The sequence below is a fragment of the Crocuta crocuta genome, unplaced genomic scaffold, assembly GCF_008692635.1.
Source record: "Crocuta crocuta isolate KB4526 unplaced genomic scaffold, BGI_CrCroc_1.0 scaffold233, whole genome shotgun sequence".
Taxonomy (NCBI): domain Eukaryota; kingdom Metazoa; phylum Chordata; class Mammalia; order Carnivora; family Hyaenidae; genus Crocuta; species Crocuta crocuta.
Genome location: NW_027529526.1, coordinates 1,923,249 through 1,946,508, shown reverse-complemented (window position 1 = coordinate 1,946,508; position 23,260 = coordinate 1,923,249). Strand labels below are relative to the sequence as shown.

General features: G+C 42.1%; 1 protein-coding gene and 1 pseudogene across 1 annotated transcript in view; both read right to left on the bottom strand.

Moving 5' to 3' along the window:
- The window catches only part of SPTY2D1 (SPT2 chromatin protein domain containing 1), a 20,709-nt gene extending 12,322 nt beyond the window's left edge, over positions 1-8,387 (bottom strand). The window contains exon 1 of the mRNA XM_077761089.1: positions 8,161-8,387. Coding sequence (XP_077617215.1) covers positions 8,161-8,220 — 60 coding nt within the window. The 5' untranslated portion in view covers positions 8,221-8,387. The remainder of the gene's footprint in view (positions 1-8,160) is intronic.
- A 4,759-nt stretch (positions 8,388-13,146) lies between these two features.
- LOC144229118 (uncharacterized) overlaps positions 13,147-23,260 on the bottom strand; it is a 26,185-nt pseudogene continuing 16,071 nt past the window's right edge.

The following is a 23,260-nucleotide window of genomic DNA, read 5'->3' as shown; positions in this document are numbered from 1 at the left end:
ACAAGATTTTCGTGTCCCTGCCAACAACCTAGTACATATGTTCGCCTGCCAAATCAAAGCTTATACAAAGTGCCCCCCCTTTACCGCCAATATACATGTTAGTGTTACCTTGATCAGCACTGGTTTGTTACCTAGATATTACAGCAATGAGCACTTCTTGATTTGATTTCAGGATAGACATCTTCCTATCCTAGGACTTCAAGAGATAGGTAATGAGATAGGACTAGCTGAAAAGCTACTTACGACTGAATACAAGCAGCCAAAAGGAAAACAACAGCATCAATGGGGTACAGTTTACTGAGCTTCAGTCGTCTGCAGAACATCTGCATGATTTTTGCCCTTTTAGTATACCATCTGCATTATTATTTACTAATTTTAAGAAAATATATAGACCTAACACCATGACTTATAACTTTACTTCAAGCAATAATATCCATGAAATGATGGACTTAAGGGCTAGTTACATTTTTGCAGATCATATCAAAATATAACCATTTATGTATATACATACATATATATATAAAACTGAGAAAAAACGATTTTTGTATCACCTAAGATCATGGTACAGCCAGAGCTAGATCCACTGCACTTTGGGAAATACCAAAAAGGAACATAAAAATATAGGAAAGGCAGAACACAAAGAAGAAACAGGGGAACAGGGTGGTCAGGCTCTCAGATTCACTCAGAAAAGAAGTACAAAGATTACTTTCAGCTTTTTTCCAAGTATCCACCTATTTCCATCTGTTCACATTGCCAATTTTAAACTCAGCTTTTTTGTTTTAGCAGCTTTAATACTCAAGGGTATTTATCAAGTTGACTTTATCTTTAACCCAACAACTCTGTAGTACTTTTTGTCCTGTCCTATGATGTAGAAGGGATTCAATAAATCTATTACAAGTCTCATTTCATGGGTCTGCTAGGAAACAAGAGGGGCAAGGTCCTAACTTGATGAGGCTTAATCTTATTCACTGACATGAGCTGAGTCATAATTAACAGTTTCTTACGTCTGCTGTAGCTTGATGTACTCAAAAGCAGATACCAGGAAAATATTAAAATATTCTCTTAGGCAAAGTTTAGGTCAAAACCTAGAAATCTGGTGCTAAAAAAAAGGGGGGGGGTGTCTATAACTCCACAGATAATTTTCTTCTTTCTTAACAGTTTTATTGAGATATAATTCACATCCCATAAAATTCAAGCTTTAAAAAAATTTTTAATTTTAGAGANAGGGAGGAGGAGAGGAAGGAGGAGGGAGGGGGAGGGAGAGAGAATGAGAATGAATATCTTAAGCAGGCTTCTTGCTCATCAGCCTGGAGCCCAATGTAACTGGATTCCATGACCTTGGGATCATGATCTGAGCTGAAACCAAAAGTCAGATGCTTAATTGACCAAATCACCCAGGCACCTAAAATCCACCCATTTAATGTGTACAATTCATTGGTTTTTAGTATATCCAGAGTTGTACAACCATCACCACTACTGGAGTCTAGAACATTTACATTATCCCCTAAAGAAATCTCTTCCCCTTTAGCAGTCACTCCCCATTCCCTCTCTCCCCTCTGCCCCTGGCAACCACGAACCTACTTTCTGTTTCTGTGGATTTGCCAATTCTGGACATTTCATATAAATGGAATCATGTACCCAGTATACCATTATACAACAATATTTATCTCAATATAAGGTAAAATTTACAGGCCATAGACAAATGGTTATATATGAGTGATTATAAAAAGTATTAAGATTTTTCAATTTTGAAAATCCTTATTGTTAATTTTCACTTGACTCTATTATTAAGTTTGAAAACAGGCCTTTCAAAGGCCTAGAAAATATCTTTGAGAGAATGCTCTGTAAGTTAGTTCCTTACATCCCTGAACTGAAAAATTCTAATTATTTCCCTAGCTTATGGGAAATTAAAAGAACAATTAGTTCCTATGACCATTAAATGTTTCAGTTTCGGCACAGGTATCATCCTCATTCTTTTGAAGTAAAAACAGAATATACCTAGAACTTTACAATGACAATTATGTAATACCTAAGTCAATTTAAATGGTGATAATGTAATTTTACTCTGATGTCAGTGCTGACTTTTCTACCTTTTTTTTTTTGCTCAAATAAAAACTTTGAAAGAAAAAATGAAATCCTACAATATGTGGCTGCCATGGTCAGTTTTGTGTGTCAGCGCCACTAGGCTATAGCACTCAGTTATTTAAGCAAACACTAATCTAGTGTTGCTGTGAAGGTATTTTGCAAGTGTGGTTAACATCTACAATCAGCTAACTTTAGGTAAAGCAGATTACCCTCCATAATGCCGATGGTATTCATCTAATCAGTTGAAGGCCCTAAGAGCAAAACCTGAGTTTTCTCAGAGAAGAAGGTATTGGCCCTACGAATTTCAGACTTGCCAGCCCCCACAATTAGATGAAGCGATTTCCTAAAATAAATCCTATTGGTTCGGCTTCTCTGGAGAGCCTTGGCTGCTACTGTGGCCTTCTGTATCTTGGTACTTTCCCTTAGTACAATGTTCTCAAGGTTCACATTGTAACATGTGTCAGTACTTCATTTCTTTTTATGGCTGAATATTTCATTGTGCTGATTTACGACATTTTATCTACTCATCAGTTGATGGGTATCGGTTTTACTTTTTGGCTATTATGAATAATGCTGCCATGGACCCTTGTGTTCAAGTTTTTTGTGTGAGCATCATTTCTCTTGGATCTAGGGCTGTAGATATTCCTAACAGGAAGCTAGCCAGACCTTTTAAAAAGGGGTTGTAGTCAGACTCTGTTCATCAAAAGATCTGAGATCTGTTGTAACAGAATATTTTATTAGCTAATCCCCTACGCCCACAGGGCTAGCCCAGTAGAGAACCATGTTTAAAAACATAAAAATAAAAAGCCTCAGGCTGGGATTACATTATATTTTATTTAATAAAGCAGAAGAAGTATTTGGCACTTTCTCCTGCATCAGATGGTCACATTTAGCTCTAGCAGCAGCACATGGAGATGCACCCACCAATTCTGAATCTGATTCAAGGCACCAGGCGGCTTCATTGTTTGAGCTTCATGAAAAGCAGCTGGACAAGAGTTTCTTTTATCCTAAGTGTATCCATTTTATTATACTGCAAGCCAGCTCAGTCATTCTGCTGGACCCCAGTGAATGATCCACAGCAGTGAAGCTTATGCCATTTAAATACAGTGTCAGAGATTTTGCCAAGATTTGTAATTTGGAAGGCAGCAGACCTAGAAAACATTAACTCACTTTAAGACACGTGTGTTCCTTGCACCGAAATTATACTGCCAGGGTCAGATTAAGAAAATAAGGAGTTTTCTGTTCTGGAAATATGTGTTAACCAAATATGTGATGTCGGGATCATTAACCAATCCCTTCTTGAAAGTTGTTCTTTACTCAGGAGATAACAACATATTGTGATTATAGAAAATATAAATTTCCTGATGGCTTTATACATGTTAGAGATTTATTATTAGTTAGAGTTAGGAATAATCAAAGGATATATCTTTGAGTTTAATAATGCTACACAATTTCTAAAATGTCTGTAAACATCATAGTCCAGGAATAAATGCAGGCCTGGAAAATGAATGGCTTGCATTAGGCTTGCTTAGCCAGATGGTGAAAGAGTGAAAATAAAACAGTCAAACAGCATGCTATTCAGGATTGCTATAGGGTCAAATGCAAAATTTACTATTACTGTGTTGATCAAAATGTACCTGATTATAAAATATAATACCAGAGGGGTACCTCAGAGTCCCTAGCCCAACCTCTATGTTAGAAGTGGCCCAAAAAGCACAAGTGTATATTAACTGGTTGTCACTCACACAGTTTGTAACAGAGTGTGAATTAGAATCTAAGTCTCCTGACTCAGGTCCAAAAGTATTCCCACTACATGTCTCACTTCTAACTTAATCCCAACACTTTCATCCAGCTCTAACCTCAATTTTATTTATTTTGAGAGAAAGAGAGACAGCGAGAGCGAGCGGGGGCGGGGGGCGGGGCAGAGAGAATCCCAGGCAGGCTCTGCACTGTCAGCGTAGAGCCGGACACAGGGCTGAACCCACGAACTGTGAGATCATGACCTGAGCCGAAACCAAGAGTCAAATGCTGAACCGACTGAGCCCTGCAGGTGCCCCTCTAGCCTCAATCTTAAACACCCTTCCTGAATTTCCATCTGCCTCTTGGATGGTGCCATGACCACAAACAGGTCCACCACTTTCTATCTTATCCTCCCTCACCCTCAGACTATTTCTGGCAGCCATGCTGGCACTCTCCCAAACAGGCTGTAAATCTCTACCCACCAATGTCCCAGTGTTGTTGGTCTGCCTTTCAATTTCTCTCCCACCAGACTTTACTGTACACTGAGAAGTGCCACAGAAATCAACAGCTGTTGCCTAAGGCTAGATTAGGCTGGACTTAAGGGTAGGAAGCTGGATCAGTTCAGGCTTTATAAATGACAACCTTCCTCATATCCAATACACTCTTCATGTAACACAGGGTCATGATTAAGAGCAAGAACTCTGGAGCCAGTTAGCCTGCATAAAATTCTCTGCTCTGCCATTACTAGCCCTGTCACTTATTAGCTGTGTGACTTTAGACAAGTTTCTTCATCAGTTAAGGCCTCAGTTTCCTTATCCACAAAATAGCCTTCTTTATACGGTCATTACAGTGAGTAAATTAGCCAATGTACATAAAGTGCTTAGAACAGTGCCTGGCACCACGTAAGCATTGTAAATGGTAGTTGTTGTCATTATCATTATTATTCAGAAAGAGATTCTCTTAGGTAGTGATGGGGAAGAAAAATAACAGAACCTCTGTGGTGGGAGACCTTTAAAAGACCTTCTCCCTAAAACACTGGTTAAACAGGACTACTCCTCTAGGCTAGCGACCCAAAGCTACTTCAGGCCCTGACAAACTCCTCTTCAGATCCAAGCATGGGAAGCAATCCAGTTATAACCAATAAATCAAAAGTGGCAAAGTGATTGCTTGCAGAAACATTGTTGGCCCATACTGTTCTTTAAAAGGAAATATAACTACTGTAACACATGGTAGGCTTGCTTGGCACTTATCATTTTATATCCGGACTACTTCAAGAGCTTCCATTAATGTCATTTTATACCCATACTACTTCAAGAACTTACATTATCTACCTGGCCCTCAAGACATCTGAACTTGTACCCTGGTTAAAGTCTCTGAGCTCCTTTTTCAGTACCCTCAAGGGGCTGTAGTCGCCAAACCCTTATATGTCTAGTACCACATAAATGCTTTGTCTTTACTTTTTGATTTGAGGATCACACCAGAGCGACAGTATCTTGTCTGGGATGATTTTCACAGTATGACTGTGGGAAAGCCACATAACTTGTCTTATGTACTACCAGTCATCAATTATAGTTACTTAGAACCTACAAGAACCCATATTCTAAGCTCTATCATTCTATCAAATCAAGACACTTGGTTTTTCCTAGAATAACCAGGGGAAAAAATTTTAAGTGCAAGGTTACCAAAAACATCTTTTCTCCTTTAAATATAAACAGAGCCTGCAACAATAACTGGTTACATCACCTTGATCAGCTGTTTTGTTAAATTCAGTTTTCCACTGGGAAATGATAGCATGCCTAATATTGCTAGGCATGATGCAATCCTCCATTTTAATAAAACATTATAAAGATAACTATTTCTCCTTAAAAGAAACAACAGAAAACAATTTGCATTACAGAAATGTTCACTGCTTCTCAAACCAGACACAACAGATACCTCTTAGAAGTGAAGCCCTGTAGGGTCACCTGGGTGGCTCAGTCGGTTAAGTGTCAACTCTTGATGCCGACTCAAGTAATGATCTCATGGTTTTGAGATGAGCCCCACGTCAGGCCCTGTGCTGTGAGTGCAAAGCCTGCTTGGAATTCTCTCTCTCTCTCTCTCTCTCAAAAATAATTAAAAAAAAAAAAAAAGAGTTCAAAGTGGCTGTCCAGGTGTTTTATATTTTAGCCATCGTTGGAGTTAATCAGTGCTAGTCACCGTACTTCCTTTCTGTAGCAAAGTTTGACATAGGAACTGTGAAGACTGAAATCTCAACACTGGCTGATAAGACTGAAATGGAAGGTGGGGCTAAAAGGAAAATATGAACCGAACACTAGAGAGGGATGGGGTTATGCTGTCAGTTACTGCAAAGCCTCTGTGGTTTTCAGACCATCAATCAATCAGTACAACTTATGTCAAACATGGGGTGCATGTGCATGATTGAAATATTGTTTCTTGACTTGGAAGACAGTTTACAAGGATACCTGCTTTGCAACAGTCTATTTCACTGTACAATATAGATTTCACAATTGATGGTGTGCTCTCAGAGGCTTTATTTGCTTTGAGCTGATAAAGTAACTGAGAATAATTAGATAAGCCAAGTGAAAGCAAGATCATGAATTAAACTGAACTGTCTTGCTCTGCTCCTCAATAGTTTCTTTTGTGATACATTCATCTGGTGTAAAAAGATAAGGATTATAATGCTAACTAAATCAAACCTCTAGGCTTTCTAGCTTTTTGTGGGGGTTGAGGGTGGGGAAGGGAATGTATGCTTTCATAAAATATATGTCTATATTCATTCATTAAATTTTAAATGATCTCACCAATTTACCTGTCTTTTTTTGCTTCCAATCTTTGTTATTTAATAGATCTGTTGATAATGTACATATTCTAAAATATACACAGATTTTGAAATCTTCTGCTTTAGTAATGTCTGCTTTTCTCCCAGCAGCTATTGGTTTTTAGAATAACTTGGTTCTGATTCTTCCTCAAAATGCTACTAAGTTATCAAAGCTAGTATTATCTATTTTTGACCTCCACTGAAAGTCAGGAAGATCTAAAATAAAATATGGACCTAATTATGCAAAGATGAATGGTTATGGGATCCAATATTGACTTGTCTAGGAAATTTACAGACTCTGTACAAAGTAAATTCTGTTGTTCAAAGTTTCAGTGGTTTAAGCCCAAAAGTTCAACCTGCAGACCTTATGACTCATGGCTTAGGGGAATGATTATCCAGAGTACTCAGGATGGGAGATGAATTTATGGGAATGTAATAAAATATTAAACTGACAGAAACCAGTTTTATTTACCAATTACTTTACTATATTCAGATCAATATTTTCAAAGGCGTAAAAGAATGGTCCAGCCTCAGAAGACAAGAAAAGTGCAGTAGTGGGAAAAACAAAACACTGCAAATACACAAAAATCTAAGAAATGCAGAACACAGAGAGAGAGCTCAATAAATTCCAGTTGAACTGACTTTAACAGAGAGCTGTTCGAGCTCTACACCTCACTGCTCAAACCGCAGGTATCACAATGCAATTTGTCGGTTTACAGCTGTGCTGTGGGTACCATCTGAGGATCCAGAAATGATTAGTTTATGCAAAACAGCTACACCCCGCAGACCAGGTTCTCTCCACCACTTCGGCATGTAGACTTTAAAAGTGTTACATCGCTCTGCGAATATTAGCGAGTTTGCAAAAGTACTGAGCAAATGGGGCATAGATTTCAAACAAAGACAATTCTGGAAGGCCACAAGTAACGGAAGTTGAAACTAGCTCGCCCATTCTGTTGGCCAAGGATTTCGTGGAATCCGCTCAATTTCTCTTCCCGATACAAAAGGTATTATTAAACCTTTGGGAGGTGTTAATCCTCTCATCAGACAACTAGTTAGAGAAATCACACAATGTGTGACCTCATCTTAGGCAGGAAATCACCCAAAAGGCTATCAGACTACGTCCCTAAAAGCCCTCAAACTCCCCAACATACACGCTTTCTTTCCAACCTTTGGGCTGAAGTTTATGCCAAAGCCAGAAACTACTAGCGCTGGATTCCACCATGTACCAGGCACGGTTTCACTCACCAGCCTTCACACAACTCTAAAACGCCCGCACTGCAAAGTCCACGTTGCAGGGGTGACTAAGCCGGCGAAACCTACTCGCCGGAAGGCTTCCACTTCGTACCTCAAGCCCCTTTTCACCCACTCCCCAAGAATGCACGCCCAAGAAAAGCAAATAAGGCGTCCAGGTCTTTCCTCTCCCGGAGTCTATAGGCGGATGCCTGGAAGTTCCACGGGCCACAAATTCCAAACTTGAAGATTAGGGTCTCCTACACTGGCACCCGTCTGGTACTTACCGGCACGTTGTTGACACCCTGTCCTTTGGAAGCTATCAGGAGAATTTCCCTGAAATCCATGTTGACAGAGGCGGAGACACTGGGCCAGGCTCTCGGAAAGAAGTGAAAGTACGGCTTACCGAGGCGCCCAGCTACAACCAAGTGAGCTGCCTGGCCCACCGCTCTCCCACCCCTCCTCAGCAAGACCACTTCCGGCGCTTTCCAATGCCGTCTGCCCGCCCCCTTGCCTCTTGTGGCCTATATTCTTTCAGGTCCGCCGCTCAGCTCTCGAGTCGCTGGCGTAACTTCCGCCTTTAGGCTCCAGACACGTAGAAACGTGGTACGTGGCTGCTGGCGTCAGCACGAAGGGGCGGGACTATCCCCTTCACGGTCCAATGAAACGAGGGCTAGTAAAATGAGGGGTGTGGCCAGGGGAGAGATCCACTTCCCTGGAGACCGGGGCTCGCGACTTGATAATCCTGGTGTTGCTTGTGAGCTGAGTAGGGAAGGCGAGGGGTTAGGGAGTTACCTACCAGGCCTGGGTTCGCTAGGTGTCACGGATGGGCTCTCAGGTCCGAAACGGCGGGACCCCAGCAGCTGAACCGACAGATCTCGAGCAGGGGGTTTCGGTTACCGGTATCTAGGCGCTCGCGAAATTGCGCAGGCGCACACGGCACCGACTAGTCCTCTGTCTTGGATTCACATTACTCATCACATCCTGGCACATGGTGTGTGCTCATCTCCAGATACATGCATGTCGTGTGTAGAGGCACAGGCTTAGCGCTTTTGCCCTATCTAGACGATAAGCTCCACGTAGTGGATGAATGAAGGAACACTTTACACAGACCCAGTTTGGATATACTTGGCCCACTAACAAAACACATATAATGGCCCGTATTCATATTAATTGGGAGTCCAGTCTTGGGTTCCTTGCAAGAGTATGTGGGGCCTGTAAAGTCGTCTCATACAGTACAGTACACTAGTTAGACCTGGGGTGGGAATAGGCCACAACTAGCTGCCAACTAACAGGGCAGATATTTTCAGTGTGATGGAAATCCCGTTCCAAAACTGGATTGTGGTGATGATTGTATTGTAAATTTACTGAAAGTCATAGTACACTTAGAACAGGTGAATTTTACAGCATGTAAATTATATATCAATACAGCTGTTTTAAAATATTAGGCAAAGCTGCTTGGTCTTACTCTTTACAACTGAGGCTGTAATGCTGAGTTGGGGGCCCTGAGTACGTTTCTGCGTTTAAAGCTGCCCAAACAACAGACCAAGAGGAAGTCAGTCTGATGGCAGACCTGGAATTTTCAACTTTCCTATCCCCTCTGAGGAGCCCAACATAGCACACAGCTCACCTATGCTATGCATTCCTTTCAAATACATGCCCACCTACTTTAAGTAGTTCACACTTGCAGGAGGCTAACTCTACAAATATTTCACTCTTAGAGATTAGGTAGAGGCTTGAGTGTCATGTATTTCATAGATCAGGTAGAAGCTTGAGTGTAACGTATTGGAAAAACTAGCAGACTTCGGGGCCCTCAAGTGTAAAAAACTAAAACTAAGATTTTTCAGTTCCTTCAAGTGATTCTCTATTCAGCAGGTAGAATCCTCTTTCAATGTTTTCTGATTGATCTTAGGATAAAGAACAAAAGTTTAATCCTAACCATGGCTTGTAAGGAATGCCATGTTGTGCCCTGCCCCACTTCTGTAACATCATCAGCTCTACTTTTTCATTTCTTTATATGTGCCAGCCTCTCTTCCACTCCAAGTCCTTAACCCCTTTCTCCCTCTGCCTGGTGTGTTCCCTCTAAACTTTGCTGGGCCAGCTCTAACTCATCCTTCAGCACCATAATAAGCCTTTAGTGAGCGGTTACCTGGGTTTAAGCCCCAGTTCCATTGATTTCTAGGTATTGTATTGTTATGCCCAGATTGCGATCTCCCCAAAATCCCAAGACCACCAAGGAGTCCGAGTCACGTATGCAAAAGCAAAGGGCTCTCAGACCTCACCAAAGCAGTGGATCCGTGCTGAGAGCCCCGAACAATGGAGGAGTAGGGTTTTTATGGGGTTTGTGACGGGGGAGTTACAGAAGCTGTGGCATGGGAACAGTGATCCAATCATAATTATTCAACATCATTGACAGCGGGTTTAACCATACACATTGTCTAGAGTATTCGTTACTTTTGGCGGGATCCAATTACAACATTTAGAGTACCTTTAAATTCAACCAATCACAGAGCGAGCCTAGGGTCTTGTTCGGCGACTAACGGGTTAACTTTAACATTAGGTAACAGGGTTCTATCTATAGTTTCTATCTCTAGGCCTCTCCCTTAGTATTGTGAAGGGTGGTCGCCGGCCTTTCCTGATTGGGTGTTGCAAGGGTGGTTTCTCCTGCCTTGGGCAATGTGTAACTGCCCGATAGTTTTGGGGAAGCTGAAACTTAGGCCTTCTAGTTTAGAGGGGAAACTTAAAGCCTGTCATGGAGTCAGTTTGGTTTAGACGTTTAGACTTGTGTCCTTACACTTCCCCCTCTGTCTTGTAACTGACCCAATACTGGGTCAGTCATATCTCCATCACTTTGGTCTAATGGTTGATATTGGGCTCGTAAGACCATTAGCTGAAGGGTACCTAATCTTTGTTTTATATATTGGATTAATTTATTAAGAATGCAGGGGCCAATCGTTAGGATTAGTGATAAGATCAGTAGGGGGCCTATTACGGTAGAAATTAGGGTAGTTAGCCAGGGTGAGTTGTTAAGCCATGATTCAAACCATCCTTGGTTTTGCTCTCGTTCCCGCTTTTGTTTGGCTAGTCCCTCTCGAACTTTAAAGATTTTTTATTGCACCCGAATGGTCTGCGTAGAAACAGCATTCTTCTTTTAATGCTGCACAGAGTCCTCCTTGTTGGAGGAATAACAAGTCTAGCCCCCTTCTGTTTTGAAGTACTACTTCTGCCAGTGAAGTTAGGGACTCTTGTAAATGGGCAATGGAGTTTTCAAGCAATCTATTCAAATGACAAAATCTCAGATGGACATTGTTAAAGATAACAATGACAAAAATCTCAGATGGACATTGTTAAAGATTTGATGAGAGTTCAGTATGATGCAATTGACAAAGCAATTCAGTTATTTTTGTGACATATAATATTTTAAGTAATCAGAATATTACATGATAACCCGATACCAAAACATTAAAACTTTAGATTTGCATATATATTTGGGCAGTTATAGAATTTACTCATGCAATACAACCTAAGGTTTACTGTTGTACACAGTGCTTTTCCAAGTAACTTAACATCTTAAGTAAATGGGCCTAATTGGTCAAAAGACCTTTTTAACTATTCAAATCCTGGGAAGTTTGTTAAAACCTTAGGAAGTTATAAAGCGTATCCTAAATAGAATTACAGATCAATACAAATCTTAAAACTTTTTCTATTCAACCAAAGTGGCAATAAAAGATCTTAAAGGCCAATGTATAACATAATATAGTAGTTAGAAACCAACATTGGTTGGAGTAGCTCCTTCAACATTGAGAAGTTTTAACTATACAATCAAAGACCTGATAAAGATGAAACCTAAAGCTTTAGTTTTCTTGGCAGCAAAAGGAGAAAACCTTTGTTTACATTGTCTTATCAAGAGCAGATTTATAATTCAAGAAAACTTTGTCTTTTGACCAGAGAGAAAAGCAGATTTTTAACCTTATACCAGTGTACTTTTTGAATTCCATTCATCTCAACCTTCCTGAGCACACATAGAATTCCTTTTCAAAGATTTCCCTTCACAGACCTTCTACACCTTTTCTTTACCTTTAAACTTTGTCCCAAAACCATTTCTTTCTAAGCAACCAGTCTTATTTAGGACAATTACTTTCTTTTACCCTCAACAAAAATGTATTTTCATTTCTTACATCTTTTTTTATGTATCTCTCAGTTTCCTATATACAGGATTGCTTTCCTTATTTTCCATCAATCTTAAATACACTTAGCAGAATTTTAACTTAGGAAACCTTAGTCTCCAATTGAGGACTTAGTAACTAATTGAGAGGAGTTTACACTAGAATTTTTGAACCAACCTCCAGTGGGCCCAGAAACCAATTAAGCATAAACCATCTTTTTCAAAAGGTCCAAATAGTCTTACTTTTTCTGTAATAGAAGATGAAAACTCAAACCTATGTTTAGTAATCATGCATTCTATACAATTTAGGCCAGACATATATATGGGCCCACCGGACTTTTCTTAAGGCATCCCGTAGGTGCTGATCTTCAAACTCGTTAATCACCTGTGCTTGGAGGTTGGGAATGATGGGAGGGGTCATCTCAAACATGATTTCAAAAGGAGTTAATCCCATCTGGTAGGGGGAGTTGCACACCCTATAGAGTACAAAGGGGAGGAGAGCCACCCAGTCTCTGCCAGTCTCCAAGGTCAATTTAGTTAAGGTCTCTTTTAGGGTTCTATTCATTTTTTTTCTATCTGCCCTGAACTCTGGGATCTGTATGCACAATGTAATTTCCAATTAATCCCCAGGGCTGTGGCTAAATTCTGGCTGACCTTGGACACAAATGCAGGTCCGTTGTCTGACCCTATCATCTGAGGAAAGCCATACCTTGTGAAGATGTCTTCTAGGAGTTTCTTGGCCACAATCTGGGCAGTCTCATGTTTGGTTTGGAACGTTCGGCGGGCGGTGGTTCCTCAGCCCCTTGGTAGGCGTCCCTCTTCATCAAGGGCCACTACGCAGGTCGGTGCCTGCGCGCTGGTGCACCTGGCAGCCGTGCTCGAGCACCTCACCATGGAGATTCCAGAGTTGGCCATCCGCAACGATGAGGAGCTCAACAAGCTTCCGGGCAGCGTGATGATCGCCCAGGGAGGTGTCCTACCCAACATCCAGGCAGTGCTGCCACCCAAGAAGACCAGCACCGCCGTGGGGCCGAAGGCACCCTTGGACAGCAAGAAGGCCACCTAGGCCTCCCAGGAGTAATGAGGGGCGCCCACACCAAAGCCGGCCCTACATGCCACCCAGTCTTAGCCCTCGCTGACGGGAACTGCTGGAGCCAAGGTTGAATCCCCGCATCTGGTGTCAGTGGAGTCTCATGCAGGTGATATTTGTCCGCCAGCCCCAAAGTGAGCACATGTATTGGTTGCCCAGCCTGGTCTAATACCCTAGTCCCTTTGGCCGAAAAATGAATCTGAGCTCCCAGCTTGGTCAGCAGATTGCGGCCTAGCAAGGGGTAGGGGCAGTCTGGGATGACCATAAAGGAGTGGGGTACCCGGCCCACACCAAGGTCCACTGTTCTTCGGGTAGTCCATGGATACTGTTTCATCCCTGTGGCTTCCTGGACCCAGGATGTTTTGCTTGCCAGGGGGCCAGCAGGTTGTAGGAGCACAGAATGGTGAGCCCCCAGTGTCCACTAGGAACTCGGTGGACTTCACCTCCATTTTTAAAGTTACCCTGGGTTTGGGGAGGGGTGCCAAACCCCGTCTCCCCTAGTCACTGTCATCTCCCATTACTAGAATGGGAGCTTTAGACTTTTTCTTGGGGCAATCTTTGGCCCAATGTCCTTCTTTGCAGTAGGTGCATTGATTTTTGCCTAAGCGAGGGTGCCTTTGAGCGGCTGGGATTGGAGTTCTCCTTACCTTCTTTTCCTGAAGCCAACTGCCTGAGGCGTCTTTTCCGTTCCTCCGGTTCTGCAGTTGCTGCAAGTAGGATCTTGGCTAAACCCTGGTTTTGTCTCTTCTCAGCTCTTATCTGTTTGTTTGTCCTCTGCCCTTTCCCTGTTGCTGTATACCCTTTCTGCCCCGACCACTAGATCTTGGAGGCTCTTTTCCCCTAGACCTTGGCCTTATTAGTAGGCTTGTGAGCTGCAGCCTTGAGACCTGCCAATGGAGTCTGGCAGTAGACTAAGAGACTCTCCTTACCTTCAGCCGAGTTATAGTCCCAATCCAGCTGTGCCAGGGGAAACCCAGCATCAATTTGATCCTGATCAATCTCAGTGGGACCTCTAGTGGGACCAGGAACCAATTTCCTGGCTTCCGACGGATTCTTTCCCACTCCTCAGTAGTGAACAGAACAGCTTCTAAAAGGTTAATAAGGACGCGGGGATTCTCCGAGAACGGAGTGTTTTGAGACCTCCAATTGTACAGATCACTCTTGGTGAAGGGCCAGTAATGGTGGGGCTGGTTGCCCCTATCATCAGGGGGGCAGCCTGTGGCCCTCAGGAGCAGGACAGTAGAGTCCGGCCCCTCAGGCATTGCTTTGAGGCAGCTCCAGGTCCCTAGGGCGGGGCCCATTTCCACCGACCCCACGGCCTCTGGGACAGAGGGCACCGGGACAGAGGGCACCGGGACAGAGGGCAACGGTGGTTCGGGTGGCGCCCTTTGCCATTCCTGCTGGGTCCTGTGGAAGGGGTTGGTAAGGAGGGGGAGAAGTTAATTTTTCCTCCGTTCCGCTCTGTAAGAAAGGGTAGAGAGGTGCAGAGGGTTTAGTTTCCTTTTTCGGTAGCTCCAAAGCCCAGGTGGGCGGGTGCTTTTCAGCCACCGCCAGGACGTCAGGTTTCTGTGGAGGCAAGAAACTTTTAATCTATGGGGGTGGGTTATCAATCAGATCGGCCCAAACCACAATGTCCGGTGGCCATCTCACATTGAAAGTGGACCATTCTGAGCTGCAGTAAGTTTGAAATGGACCTTTCCTGACAATCACTGAGAGGTTATGAGCTCATTTTTTAACCTCTCCAAAATGGGCTAACATTAAGTCTAAGGGTTTGGATGAAGTCTGTCCCATAGTGTCAGTCTCAGTCACAAGGTAATAGACACCAACAGAGAAAATTGACAACCATAGAGAGACACAGACACAGAAGGCTAGCCAACAGAAAAATAAGACGCCGGCCTCACGCTGGTTCGCGATAGCAACCTGCTCCGTCTGTTACCAAGTTCTGTTACCGGTGGGGCCTCGAACCCTGTTACCGATGGGGCCTCGAACCCCATTACTGATGGGAGCCTGGAATGTCTTCACAGGATCCCCCGTGGTCACGGTCCCGTGGCGCGTCCGCCTGACCATAATTGACCACTTCCCAATACCAATATGCTCTGGGACCAGAACATAAGACAGGAAGAGTTAGACTAAGAGACAAGTACACTTACCAGCTGGCGGTAGGCCCCACGTGTCGGGGGTCCTTGGGGGGTCTGGGGGGAATCCCGGACGAGCCCCCAAATGTTATGCCCAGATCGCGATCTCCCCAAAATCCCAAGACCACCAAGGAGTCCAAATCACGTATGCAAAAGCAAAGGGCTTTATTACCGGCTCGAGCTCGGGCTCTCAGACCTCACCAACGCAGTGGATCCGTGCTGAGAGCCCCGAACAATGGAGGAGTAGGGTTTTTATGGGGTTTGTGACGGGGGAGTTACAGAAGCTGTGGCATGGGAACAGTGATCCAATCATAATTATTCAACATCATTGACAGCGGGTTTAACCATACACATTGTCTAGAGTATTCGTTACTTTTGGCGGGATCCAATTACAACATTTAGAGTACCTTTAAATTCAACCAATCACAGAGCGAGCCTAGGGTCTTGTTCGGCGACTAACGGGTTAACTTTAACATTAGGTAACAGGGTTCTATCTATAGTTTCTATCTCTAGGCCTCTCCCTTAGTATTGTGGAGGGTGGTCGCCGGCCTTTCCTGATTGGGTGTTGCAAGGGTGGTTTCTCCTGCCTTGGGCAATGTGTAACTGCCCGACAGTTTTGGGGAAGCTGAAACTTAGGCCTTCTAGTTTAGAGGGGAAACTTAAAGCCTGTCATGGAGTCAGTTTGGTTTAGACATTTAGACTTGTGTCCTTACAGTATGTCCTTAGGCAAGGTTTAACCTCTCTGTACATCAGTTTAATGTATAAAATAACAAGGATAGGATTGCTGTAAAATAACTGAAGTAAGGACTATAGATTAGTATGTAGCTGTTATGGGCTCAATTTTGTGCCCCCAGAATTCATATGTTGAAGTCCAAATCCCCAGGATGTCAGAATGTGATCATATTTGGAGATACGGTCTTTTAAAAGGTAATTAAGTGAAAATGAGGTTATTAGAGTGGGCCCTATTCCAACTTGATGGGTGTCCTCATAAGAAGAGGAAATATCGATGTAGACAGGTACAGAGGAAGACTTTGTGAAGACATAGAGAGAAGATGGCTATCTATAACTCAATGAGAAAGGTCTCAGAAGAAACCAATCCTGCCTACACTTGATCTCAGACTTCCAGCCTCAGAAATGGTGAGAACATAGATTTCTGTTGTTTAAGCCATTCAGTTTGTGGTACTTTGTTATGGTAGCCCCAGCAATCAAATAGGCTGGTATATGCTGAGTATTAGATAAACATCCGGTATTATTTCTCAAGGAAGCTTTCTCTCAGGACCCCTTTTGTAAATTCTCATAGCCCCCAGTGTTTTCCTTTGTGGACTCTTTCATGGATTGTAATTACATAGTTTTCGTTTTGTTTTGTTTTTTTTTTTCCTAACTCCATGGTTATTGCTCATGCTGGATTGTAAAATCTGTGAGAACAGGGACCACGCCCATTTTACCCCTTACTATTTCCATCATTGGCACAGTCCTCTGCTCATGCACATAAAAACATGATGCACATTTGAAAGTTGTTAAAAGAGTAGATCTTAAAAGTTCTTATCACCAGAAAAAAAACTTTGTAACTATGGTGGCAGAAGTTAACTAGACTTATTGTGATCATTACACAATATCTATCTATAAATATTGTATCATTATGTTGTACACCTGAAACTAATGTTATATGTCAATTATACCTCAATAAATAAAGCAAAAAGACCTACCATCAAAGAATGTCCACATTTTGGGACCAAGTGAATGAATCTTTAAATGAAAAGCCTTCAATATTCAATGTCATAATAGCTAACATATATTGAACCCTAACTATATACTGAGTGCCTGGCCTGGATATGATCTGATTAAATCACACATGCCTGTAGTAAGGCACTTCTTGTTACTATTTTATTGATGGAAAAAAAAAAAAGACTAATATTGTACAGCTAGTCAGTGGTGAAGCCAAGGCTTAAATCTGTGGAGACATTAGCTACCATGCTAGACCACCTTTTCATATTTCAATTAATCCACTTGAACTGGAGTAAATACATACAGATAAAATTATAGATAATCTAAGAGGGCCTGGAGTAGGTAACTAATATATAGCTACTCAGAATCTTTAAGAACATCAGCTGGAGGTGGGAGAGAATGAGAGGAAGGAGCAGGTTTCCCATACCCTAATAAAAGAAAATGTATTATCACTGAATTCAGCAAATATTTCCTGCGGAACTACTGTGTGCTCAGCCCTACACACAATACAAAATACAAATACAAACCCAGCCCTTGCCTGATCGGGGCTTTCATTCCTGTATGAACACAAGTAGCAATGATGTATAAACCGCATTAGGGTACAAAATACTGGGGAAAGGCTTGCCAGATTTAGCAATAAAATAAGATACCCAGCTGAATTTGAACTTCAGGTAAACAATAAAAACACCAGAAACAGTCATTGTTTATCTGAAATTCAAATTTAACAGGGTGTCCTGTATTTTATGTGGCAAGCCTAGAGGTGATGGAATTCCAGTCTGAACATGAGCAAAGACAGAGGCAGGAGAGCATAAAGGGTTCAGAGAATAAGTAGGTGATGTGTTTAGAAGAAGTCAGAAAATAGGATAGGAAATCAGGTCAGAAAAGTAGGTGAAGCCATGTTGAGAAGATCTTGAGAGACATGGCAGGAGAGAAGGAGGAAGAGGAACCAGTAAAAGACTAGTGAGAAAGGAGGGTGGAGAACCAGAGGAGTAGAGTGCAGTGTTCTGGGAAGCAGTAGAGAAGACTTGCCAAGGAGAAGGGGACAACCGACAGTCTAGTCTTCAAATGCAAATGTCACATGCTCCAAGGAGGTTCAGTAGGAATAGGAACCATGAAGGTCACTGAATTCAGCAACTGAGTTTATAAAAATTAAAATCACAAGAAGGTACCTTTTTTACCCATCAAATTAGCAAACCTGAAAAGTTTGAAAATAAGCAATGTTGGGGAGTGAGGGTGAGGGAAATAAGACACTATGGTGGGAATAAAAATTCTTAGCCTCTTGGAAGGCAGTTTGACAAACTAAATAATTAATACAATATACTGAAGTCCAGTGCTATGTGTTTATTGCACACCAGGTGCTCTTCTAAGCATTTTTTGTGTATTAACTCATTCAAATTTCACAGCAACCCTATGAGGGAGATAGTATGACAGATGGGGAAACCGTGGCCCAGAGTGGCTAAGGGACCTGCCCACATTCACCCAACTGGTAGTGGCAGAGCCAGCACTTGGCTCCAGGCAGTGCTCTATACTATACCGGCCTTCTCCATCGAAAGTCTAAAATATGACTACTCTAACACAGAAATTGCCTTTCTAAGAATATGTTCTTACATGTGTGTAAAGGCAATTGAACAAAGTTATTAATTGCAGCATGGTTTGAAAAACAGTCTGAATGTCCATTAGTAAGAGACTAAATACATACTCAGAGCACCTAGGTGGCTCAGTCAGTTGAGCGTCCAACTCATGATCCCAGGGTAGTGGGATTGAGCCCTGTGTCGGGCACTGCACTGAGCACGGAACCTGCTTAACATTCTCTCCCTTTTCTTCTGCCCCTCTCCCCTGCTCTCTCTCTCTCTCTCAAATAAAAGCTAAAAAAAAAAAATATGTATTGGTACAAACAGAGTGGAGAACTATGCAACTTTAACAAAGAACGAGGTAGATCTGTATATATGCATATTTCTGAGATATACAGTTAACTAATCACTATCAATCTCTGAGATATGCAGTTAGGAGAAAAACGCAAGATGTTGAGCAACATGTGCTACTAAGGCAGTTAAAAATGAATATAGATGCACATGCACACACATCTATGCTTGTACATGTAAAGATTATCTTTGAACAGATGGGTGTCAAGGCGATCCAGAAAACAGTGGTTTCCGTGGAAGGGAGTAGTCAGGGACAAGTGGGAGGGAGGGGGGCTTACTTTCACCTCATTCCCTTTGGGGCTGTTTGAATGTTTTTCCTTGTGCATGCACTGCCTTTCCAAAGCAAACCACGTTTTTTAGGTTTTAAAACAGGGATCATGGTAGTCAGTGGTTTTATAGCATTCCCCACTGTATAATGTGCACTCACATGCATGATTTTTTTTGCATCCCCAGTCTTTGAGAAAAGCTTTATATACTCCTTTCTGGGGAGTCGTTTTCCAGACATGAAATACTCCAATAAGAGACATCCTTCTGGAATGGTCTCTCCGGAACAGCAGAGCTGCTGCAGTGGTGCTTTTGTTATCCTTAGTGAGAGGCAGAGGCCTGGGCAGAGTGGGCCTGCGGGTTAGCTGCCTCAGCAGGCAGAGCTCTCCCCTCCCCTCCCCTCCCCCCCCATTAAGCAACCTCAAACCTGACTGCAAGGCTTTTTATAAGCAGTTTCTGCAATGTGGTTTGGGGAGAACAGAGTAACTAGGGGTTAATGGAGGGGGGTGGGGAAGATGTACTGGTGACTCTAGTCTTTGCAGACATTTGGTAAAGAAAAGGAGAGAGACAGGAGGGTAGAGAAAGGCAAACTCAGAGAGATTGTGTGACCAGTCAGTAATGGAATGAGCTGGGTCGTTGCCAGTCACAGGTCTAGGCTTTTATCTTAGCTTTGCTGGGGGGGAAACCATTTGTCCTTAGCCAAGTTACTTTTTTGTTATTTTTAAAAAATGTATTGCACAGTATTTGAATACAAGTCTTGATGTAAAAGAATTTCATGCAATATGAATAACATAAAAGCCCCACCAACCCCACTCAGTTTCATGTCTCTTACCATAGGAACCTACCATATCAGATTGCTGTGGGTTCTTCAGAGATGTTTTTATATGCACAATTATGCCTAAGGTACAATATATATAATATGTATATAGGGTACAATATAAATAATATCTACATATCAATATACAGCTCCAGTATGTGTATTTAGAAACACAGTTTGGTTTACAGAAATGAGATCATTCTACGTGTGTGCTTGTATGTGTACATATGTACATGCAATTTTTTTTTTTTGGTTTAAAATATGTCTTGGAATTATTTTCATGTCAGTACATATTGGTGTACTTTATTTTTTATAGCTGCTGCATCATATTCCATAGGGTATATTTAGCATAGCTCTTTTTAAAAAAACACTTTTTAATGTTTATTTATTTTTGAGACAGAGAGAGAGCACAAGCTGAGGAGGGGCAGAGAGAGTGGGAGACATAGAATCTGAAACAGGCTCCAGGCTCTGAGCTGTCAGCACAGAGCCCTTTGCAGAGCTTGAACCCACGGACTGCAAGATCTTGACCTGAGCCTAAGTCAGACGCTTAACCGACTGAGCCACCCAGACACCCTTAGCATAGCTTATTTAACCACCCTACTGTTAATGAATTATAAGGCTTCTTGCAAATTTCACCAACATGAACGATGCAGCAGTCAACATCCTTGTACGTGCTTTTATGTGCAAACATTCCTCATATTTTTCTCTGTTAGATATTTAGATACCTAGAAACTGGATTGCTGAGACGAAGGGTATGCACAATTAAAATTCTGATGGCTACTACCCAATTGTCCTCCAAAATGTGCATACTAATTTAGATTTCCACCAGCAATATATTGGAGCATTCTTTTCTCTATATATCAGCTCTGGACATTATCAAGATAACTTAAATTTTTGCCAATTTGATGAGTGAAAAATACCTCATTGTTGTTTTTTATTTTTCCTGTCCTCAATCACTGGCCAGCATCTTTTCATATGCTAATTGACAATTTGTTGTTCTTTTTCTTCTTCTGTAAATTGTTCACATCTGCAATGGACATTTCCATTATTTCACTGGCATCTGTCCCTTTCCCTCTACCATTGTATAACAGAAATTCCATCTGGGTGGGACAGACCCTATTCCCAGCTCTAGCGAGCGCCATAATCTAATCAGCATAATCTTGCCTTCATTTCCCATGTTATTGAATTAAAAGACCTGTGGATCCAGGCTTAAATCAATCAAGCAGGAACATGTAGTCGCCAAGTATAGTAGGCACAGTGCCTACGGCCCACATTCTTTTTAAGACTTAAGAAAATATCTGGGGTGCCGGCGTGGTTCAGTCAGTTAAGCGTCCTACTTAGGCTCAGGTCATGATGTCACAGTTCATGGATTCGGCCCGAGTTGGGCTCTGCGCTGACAGCTTAGAGCCTGAAGCCTGCTTCAGATTCTATGTTTCCCTCCCTCTCTCTCTGCCCCTCCCCTGCTTATGCTCTTTCTCTCTCTCAAAAATAAACATTAAAAAAAAAAAAGACATGAAAATGTCTTCATTTTTTTCTAGAATCAAAAGGAAAAAAATGAACTTTTAGGTTAAAGAAGAAGCTTTAGTATTGGTTATGGACTGAATTGTGTTTCCCCCAAATTCATATGTTGAAATCCTAATTCCTAGTGTAATGTCTAATACATATTCCAAATATGTATTTGGAATAGGGCCTTTAAGGAGGTAGTTAAGGGTAAATGAGGTCATAAAAATGAGACCCTAATCCCATAGGACTGGCGTCCTTCTAAAAACTTCTAAAAAGTTCTCTCTCTTCACGTCCACATGGAAGAAAGGCCATGTGAGCACATAGCAAGAAGGTGGCCATCTGAAAGCCAGGAAGAGAGGTCTTATAGACCCTAACCTTGACAGCACCTTCATCTTCGACTTCTAGCCTCAAGAACCTAGAAAATAGGTTTCATGGACCTAGGGTCCATGAAAATCATAACTGGCTCTGCAGTCAGGCCTTGGCATTCTCTTGGAACGGCCTTTAAAGTAATGGCAGGGAAAGAAGTCTGCTCTGGGTTGTGAAGTGCGTTAATGTGAGGTTTGGCCTGGCTGCAGCCACTTTGCTATTACAAGGGAAGCTGACACTCTGAAGAGAACGGAATAAAGGTCACAGAAAGTGCAGGCAGAGCTCTAAGACTTCATATCTGAAAAACTTAAAAAAATTTTTTAACCAAGTAATGCAAACACGCATTCCATCTTAAAAGTTAAGTAGAAAATTTATCTTTAATAAAACGAGTCCATGAGGCACCCGGTGGCTCAGTCAGTTAAACACCTGACTCTTGTTTCAGCTCAGGTCAAGATCTCACGGTCTTGAGATTGAGCCCCATGTGGGGCTCTGTGATGAGCAGTGGAGCCTGCTTGGGACTCTCTCTTCCTCTCTCTCTCTTTCTGACCCTCCTCTGCTCATGCCCCCTCCCTCTCTCTCTCTCTCAAAAATAAATAAATACATAATCTTTAAAAAAAAGTAGTCTTTTATCCCACCCTTTTCCATATCCCTCCCTCTTCACCCTCCCCGTGGCAACCTCCCTCATCTCTTCTGGATGCCTCCGCAGTATTCATGTGTCTTTATAATTGCTGTGTGTGTGTTTTTAACTCTGATTATAATAACAGGAACTGACACATGTAAAGTGCTTAATAAATGGTAGCTTTAATGTCAGATATCATCCAAGCAAACCAATGAGGAAAATACTCTATTATTATTTTCTTGATGAGGAAACCGGAGCTCCAGAGAAGATGTTACTTTCATGAGATTTCACACCTTGTAAGTGGCTGGAGCCAGGATTCAAATCCAGAGCCAAGGTGATTTATGTATCACCTACAACCATAATTTTGAAAACTGCCGGGTTGGAACGTGGCATAGTAGAACTTGCTGAGAATAAAGGAGGTAAGTTATGGTGATGATGGGGACCCAGATTTAGCAGGAGGCCTTAGAATAGGGTTGCCTGATAAACTACTTAACATTTGGTTAAATTTGGATTTCAGATAAACCAGGCATAGTTTTTAGTAATAAGTATGTACCAGCCAAAAAGTTATTTGTCATTTATATGAAATTCCTATTTAACTAGAGGCCCTGCATTTTTTATTTGCTAAACCAGAAAACTGGGAGCCAAGGGCATGATTCCAACGGGGAGTTAAGCCCCCAATGAGGAGCTTGCAACTAGAGCTTCTGCAAGGGACTGTGGTAAATCCAGCCCCTGTCCCTAGGCGGCAGTAGAGAACTGAGCGGGACAAGGAGGAAATACTTGT